Source organism: Schistocerca gregaria, chromosome 11 (assembly GCF_023897955.1).
Source record: "Schistocerca gregaria isolate iqSchGreg1 chromosome 11, iqSchGreg1.2, whole genome shotgun sequence".
NCBI classification, from domain to species: domain Eukaryota; kingdom Metazoa; phylum Arthropoda; class Insecta; order Orthoptera; family Acrididae; genus Schistocerca; species Schistocerca gregaria.
Genome location: NC_064930.1, coordinates 70,250,089 through 70,257,713, shown reverse-complemented (window position 1 = coordinate 70,257,713; position 7,625 = coordinate 70,250,089). Strand labels below are relative to the sequence as shown.

The window sequence follows — 7,625 nt, the reverse complement described above, 5'->3', positions numbered from 1 at the left end:
ACTCTCTCTGTATACAGGCTCTCCATTCGGGCTCTGTCACGCCTGCCCCCTGGCGGAGCGCTCTGCAACTACGTTACGGCGAGCGCGTATTGTGAATCTAAGCCAGGACAGACGTCCCTATGTACTAATACGGGTTATTTTTCGTTCTTACGAATAATCTTGTGTTTTTCACTTTTATACTGTACACTTCCTCTTGTACTGAGACTTGCGTTAGTTTTTGCGTGACTTACTCCTACCTCTAGAAGCGCCGTTTACAGCTCAGGAAAACTCGCCAAGTCTAAAGCACCGCTACTCACCTGAAACAAAACAAAAAAACATACCACGAATTACCAACTGGAAATCATACATGCCGATATCGCAAAGAAGCGAGAGTTACAATGACTCTCACTACAGTAGCCATAGGAACAGGACAGGGGGTTAAACAGCATTTGTAGGACACTATTATTGAGCGGTTTTCTCCAAATAGAGGAAAAAGATTAAAAATACCAACCACTGAAACACTGTAAATCAAATTTGTTTGTAGTGTGCTCTTGAAAAGAAGGACGCTGCTACAGAAGAATGCTGGAGTACATGGGTGCTTCCAGTAATTAATGAGGAGCTAGCTATACATTCAAATTCGAAAAAAAAAATTTAATGCACAAAGTTTCAAAAAGAATGTATAGATACGGAATCATCAACAAACTGTCTACACGGTAACTGAGGGAAAAGTGTGTATTTGGGAGGGAAAGACGCGGGGGGTGCGGTAGGAAGGTGGAGGGGGTTAAACTGTAGGAGGAGACCTAAGCAAGGAAACAGAGAAGCAAGATTACGGTTTATCGTTTCAGCGGTATCGAGGCATCGGAGACAGAGAAAACACTTGCGGGTGTTTCCAAGGATGGCGAAGAAAATCGGCTGTGCCGTTCAAAGGAACCAACTGCCTGGAGTAATTCAGGGAACAATCATATAAGTAAGTACACTACTGGCCATTAAAATTGCTACACCAAGAAGAAATGCAGATGATAAATGGGTATTCATTGTACAAATATATTATACTACAACTGACATGTGATTACATCTTCACGCAGTTTGGGTGCATAGATCCTGAGAAATCAGTACCCAGAACAACCACCTCTGGCCGTAATAACGGCGTTGATACGCCTGGGCGTTGAGTCAAACAGAGCTCGGATGACGTGTACAGGTACAGCTGCCCGTGCAGTTTCAACACGATACCACAGTTCGTCAAGAGTAGTGACTGGCGTATTGTGACGAGCCAGTTGCTCGGCCACCATTGATCAGACGTTTTCAATTGGAGAGAAATCTGGAGAATTTGCTGGCCGGGGCAGCAGTCGAACATTTTCTGTATCCAGAAAGGCCCGTACAGGACCTGCGACATGCGGTCGTGCATTATCCTGCTGAAATGTACGGTTTCCTGACATATCAGTACCTGGGTGTTAAAATTACGAACAACTTTAGTTGGAAAGACCACATAGATAATATTGTCGGGAAGGCGAGCCAAAGGTTGCGTTTCATTGGCAGGACACTTAGCAGATGCAACAAGTCCACTAAAGAGACAGCTTACACTACACTCGTTCGTCCTCTGTTAGAATATTGCTGCGCGGTGTGGGATCCGTACCATGTGGGATTGACGGAGGACATCGAAAGAGTGCAAAAAAGGGCAGCTCGTTTTGTATTATCGCGTTATAGGGGAGAGAGTGTGGCAGATATGATACACGAGTTGGGATGGAAGTCATTACAGCATAGACGTTTTTCGTCGCGGCGAGACCTTCTTACGAAATTTCAGTCACCAACTTTCTCTTCAGAATGCGAAAATATTTTGTTGAGCCCAACCTACATAGGTAGGAATGATCATCAAAATAAAATAAGAGAAATCAGAGCTCGAACAGAAAGGTTTAGGTGTTCGTTTTTCCCGCGCGCTGTTCGGGAGTGGAATGGTACAGACATAGTATGATTGTGGTTCGATGAACCCTCTGCCAAGCACTTAAATGTGAATTGCAGAGTAGTCATGTAGATGTAGATGTAGATGTTTCGCAAGGATCGAATCAAGGGTAGAGCCACGGGTCGTAACACATCTGAAATGTAACGTCCACTGTTTAAAGTGCCGTCAATGCGAACAAGAGGTGACAGAGACGTGTAACCAATGGCACCCCGTACCATCACGCCGGGTGATATGCCAGTATGGCGATGACGAATACACGCTTCCAATGTGCGTTCACCGCGATGTCGCCAAACACGGATGCGACCATCGTGATGCTGTAAACAGAACAAGGATTCATCCGAAAAAATTTCGTTTCGCCATTTGTGCACCCAGGTTCATCGTCGAGTACGCCATCGCAGCCGCTCCTGTCTGTGATGTAGCGTCAAGGGTAACCGCAGCCACGTTCTCCGAGCTGATAGTCTGTGCTGCTGCAAACGTCGTCGAACTGTTCGTGCAGATGGTTGTTGTGTTGCAAACGTTCCCGTCTTTTGACTCAGGGATCGAGACGTGGCTGCACGATCCGTTACAGCCGTGCGGATAAGATGCCTGTCATCTCGACTGCTAGTGATACGAGGCCGTTGGGATCCAGCACGGCGTTCCATATTATCCTCCTGAACCCACCGATTCCATATTCTGCTAACAGTCATTGGATCTCGACCAACGCGAGCAGCAATGTTGCGATACGATAAACCGCAATCGCGATAGGCTTATAATCCGACCTTTATCAAAGTCGGAAACTTGATGGTACGCATTTGTCTTCCTTACACGAGGCATGACAACAACGTTTCACCAGGCAACGCCGGTCAACTGCTGTTTGTGTACGAGAAATCGGTTGTAAGCTTCCCTCATGTCAGCACGTTGCAGGTGTCGCCACCGACGCCAATCTTGTGCGAATGCTCTGAAAAGCTAATCGTTTGCATGTAACAGCATCTTCTTTCTGTCGGTTAAGTTTCGCGTCTGTAGCACGTCACCTTCGTGGTGTAGCAGTTTAAATATCCATCAGTGTGTAATAACTTTCTACAGCCAAAATCGCATAAATACTTGTTTATTTAAAACGACCGGTTTACATGAAATTTGCTCCCATCTTCAGGTACTCAGTTTTTTTTTTTTTTTGTGTTTTGTTGGAACCTCACACCAAGTTGTCACGTTCGTGGATAAAATGTAGCACATTATACAAACGTTTGTCATATTTAAATAAATCATTTGAAATCCAAAAGCGCCTTGTGCAAACGGCTATGTCCATATACGGTCTGTTAAGTAAGAGCGTGTGCGGTGTATAGACAGATGGTATTAGTTTTTTCACACCCCAAACAGAGGAAACCTTAAAACTTTTTCCAATTCACAACGGGGTTGGTACTGCGAACAGTATGTATGGCTTGAAGAAACAATTAGTTTTGGTTACAGTGGTACAATTTTTTATAATTTCCCAATGACGTACCTTCGGATTGGCTGGTATTTCATTGGGATGGGTACATGGGATACCGCGCATAAAATAATCCACCCGGTTAAATGATCCTTGTCAAAACTTTAAATCACTAAGTATGTCCTTATTGCGGCATGTGGCGCAGTCTAATGCAAATAATAAGGAATCAGGCTTACAGTAAAGACCGGAGGTGTAGTGCAAATTCTAGCTGCACACATCACATTTAAAGCTTTGACAAGGGGCATTTACCTGCTGGGATATTTTATGCGCGGCATCCTATGTTCCCATCGCTACCAAATATCAACCAACCCGAAGATGCCAAAATGAAGGTGAAGCGCGTCATTCGGAAATAGCAAAAAATAAATAAAATTTAACACTGCAACCAAGACTTCTCGTTTGTGCACAGAGGGGTATCTCTGTCCTTCAGGCAATATCCGTACAGCATTAGTTCACTCTGAGTTCTTGACTGAGACATACAAGAAGAGACATGAGTGCAGCGTACGCTTAGCGTTTATCAAAGATGGTTGATGCCGACTGCCGAATGTTGGTTCATCGACAAAAATGAAGATGGCAAGAGGATAATGATCCAAAGCAACGCAGCAGGATTTGCAGCGACTGGAAAAAGGGGGAGGTGTGCAGGTACTGGATTGGTCCTCAAAGTCGCCTGACGCTAATCCTGCTGAGAACGTTTGGCCTTACATAAAAAAGAAAGCTGCAGGGAAAAGGATCTTCTCTTGGAAGCAGCTGTCAACGCAAATTCGGCGCATTTCGAAGTCTCTCCCACGTGAATACGCGGGAAACTTAGTTTCAAGCATGCCTCGTAGATCCGAAACAATTGCCGACGCTGCGATGACTAAACGTATTATTAGTTGTAATTGCATTTTTGTTCTGTTATATGTGGTGGTTTCTGAAGAAGAGAAATTTGTTAACATCGAGTATAGATTTAAGTGTGAGGAAGACATTTCTGAAAGTATTCGTGTGGAGTGTAGCCATGTATGGAAGTGAAACATGGACGATAAATAGTTTGGACAAGAAGGGAATAGAAGCTTTCGAAATGTGGTGCTACAGAAGAATGCTGAAGATTAGATGTGTAGATCACATAACTAATGAGGAGGTATTGAATAGGATTGGGGAGAAGAGAAGTTTGTGGAACAACTTGACTAGAAGAAGGGATTGGTTGCTAGGACATGTTCTGAGGCATCAAGGGATCACAAATTTAGCATTGGAGGGCAGCGTGGAGGATAAAAATCGTAGAGGGAGACCAAGAGATGAATACAGTTAGCAGATTCAGAAGGATGTGGGTTGCAGTAGGTACTGGGAGATGAAGAATCTTGGACAGGATAGAGTAGCATGGAGAGCTGCATCAAACCAGTCTCAGGGCTGAAGACCACAACAACAACATATGGGGTGGTACAAGTCCATTTAGGTTCATTTTCAGATACAAAGTCCTAAAGTTAAACGAGCGCTGAAACATCTGCATTTGAGATACCAGAAATATTCAAGCATATGGCTTCTTGCTAGAGATGAACCTTTCTTTCTGTTTGTTTGGATCATTAATTTCAGAAACATTATAGGCAAAAAAGTAGAGGTAATGGACTTGTACCACTATTGAAATAAGCCCTTCATATGATGTATGTATATGTTTTACTTTGTTGTCAAATAGATTTTTCTACTGATTAAACCGATTACGACCTTACTTAAGAGACTGTTGTGGCGCTCGTAGATGATTCTTAGGACATAAAAATCACACTACACAATAAAATGCTCAGTAGCACGTATGTTTACAAGTAGAGCATCCACAGGTAAAATAATTATACGTTCTGAAAGGAGCACGGACACAAATTAAAATATACTGAGGTATTGAACTGCTGGTCAAACTGATTGAGAGTACAATTTGCCGCAATTCGCCGCGTTAGCTATTTTATTGTACTCGCTCAAAGAGTAGTATAACTGGTTTCGTATCATGCGGGTACTACAGCGTATTTTTTTAAAATTTTATAAGAACGTTGTTACTGACTCACAAAATTCAGAATTCTCGGTACACAAAAACTAAAATCATAGCGCGCGATTTAATAACAAAAGCCGGTCGGAGTGGCCGAGCGGTTCTAGGCGCTGCAGTCTGGAACCGCTAGACCGCTAAGGTCGCAGGTTCGAATCCTGCCTCGGGCATGGATGTGTGTGATGTCCTTAGGTTAGTTAGGTTTAAGTAGTTCTAAGTTCTAGGGGACTGATGACCTCAGAAATTAAGTCCCATAGTAGTCAAAGCAATTTTTTGGATAACAAAAGGCATGATCCGCTACCGTAAAACTGCTTACAAGATCTTTTTTAACATTTCCTAGTGACGCTATTCAGCTTTATTTACGCATCTTCGGATTGGCTGATATCTGTCCCATGCTACCTAAATGCCTTCATGTGTGTTCCAGTGTGCACCGAGAAGCACTATTTACGCAACCAAGAACGGGAATGAAGCCTAATAAAACCAGCTGTCAACGATAATTTACGTCGGAAGAGCGCTACACGTCCCCAAAATAAAAGTGTAAAATAAAAGTGTTATAAAAGTGATGGAGAGGAATGCCCGACAGTGTCTATAAGTGGACACAAGGAAAGAATAATTAAAACAATAATGTCGGCCTCACACGGGGTAACGTGAAACCTCCTAGATTGCCAATGGACATCTAAATATTGGTATGACAGTCACGCAGGCTAAGTTGTCCTTTATCCGAGGAAGACAATTCTGACGGCCTAACCACTATACGGAATGAATGTTCACCCCGGTTACAAATGTACAGCATCAATTTCTCGTACATCCCGGCCTTGGGCCCTGTTCCCTTCGAATTATTGAGGACGGTGAGAAATTTCGTCTCACGTAATAGACTTTCATTTTAGGGAACACACCTACCATTTCTGATGAGATATAGGTATTGCCAAAACTGGAGCGATGGACACTGGGGTATTCTCCGGTATCATGTCAATATTCAGATGTCCAATAATCTAGGCGGTTTCACGTTACCACATGTCAGTCCGACATTATTGTTTTAATTATTTTTTCAGTGGTACCACTTATAGACGTTGTTGGACGTTCCTTGCCATCACTTTTATAACACTTTTATTTGAGGAACGTCTCATGCATTCCCATCGTAAAGCATCAGTGCAGTTGGCTTTATTAAGTCTGACACCCGCCGCTCGTTTCGCGTGAGTACTGTTCCATACTACACACTGGGGCACACATATGAAGTCATTAACACTGAAGCGCCAAGGGAACTGGTATAGCCACGTTGTTGTTGTTGTTGTTGTGGTCTTCAGTCCTGAGACTGGTATGATGCAGCTCTCCATGCTACTCTATCCTGTGCAAGCTTCTTCATCTCCCAGTACCTACTGCAGCCTACATCCTTCTGAATCTGCTTAGTGTACTCATCTCTTGGTCTCCCTCTACGATTTTTACCCTCCACACTGCCCTCCATAATTAAATTGGTGATCCCTTGATGCCTCACAACATGTCCTACCAACCGATCCCTTCTTCTTCTCAAGTTGTGCCACAAACTCCTCTTCTCCCCAATTCTATTCAATACGTCCTCATTAGTTACGTGATCTACCCATCTAATCTTCAGCATTCTACTGTAGCACCACATTTCGAAACCTTCTATTCTCTTCTTGTCCAAACTATTTATCGTCCATGTTTCACTTCCATACATGGCTACACTCCATACAAATACTTTCAGAAAAGACTTCCTGACATTTAAATCTATATTCGATGTTAACAAATTTCTCTACTTCAGAAACGCTTTCCTTGCCATTGCCAGTCTACATTTTAAATCCTCTCTACTTCGACCATCTTCAGTTATTTTGCTCCCCAAATAGCAAAACTCCTTTACTACTTTAAGTGTCTCATTTCCTAATCTTATTCCATCAGCATCACCCGACTTAATTCGACTACATTCCATTATCCTCGTTTTGCTTTTGTTGATGTTCATCTTATATACTCCTCTCAAGACACTGTCCATTCCGTTCAACTGCTCTTCCAAGTCCTTTGCTGTCTCTGACAGAATGACAATGTCATCGGCGAACCTCAAAGTTTTTATTTCTTCTCCATGGACTTTAATACCTACTCCAAACTTTTCTTTTGTTTCCTTTATTGCTTGCTCAATGTACAGATTGAATAACATCGGGGAGAGGCTACAACCCTGTCTTACTCCCTTCCCAACCACTGCTTCCCTTTCATGCCCCTCG

The 7,625-nt window shown here is 43.1% G+C and overlaps 1 protein-coding gene across 1 annotated transcript in view; it reads right to left on the bottom strand.

The window, feature by feature from the left end:
- Positions 1 to 292: 292 nt before the first annotated feature.
- LOC126295026 (uncharacterized) overlaps positions 293 to 7,625 on the bottom strand; it is a 115,465-nt gene continuing 108,132 nt past the window's right edge. Inside the window, exon 3 of the mRNA XM_049987277.1 lies at positions 293 to 296. Coding sequence (XP_049843234.1) covers positions 293 to 296 — 4 coding nt within the window. The remainder of the gene's footprint in view (positions 297 to 7,625) is intronic.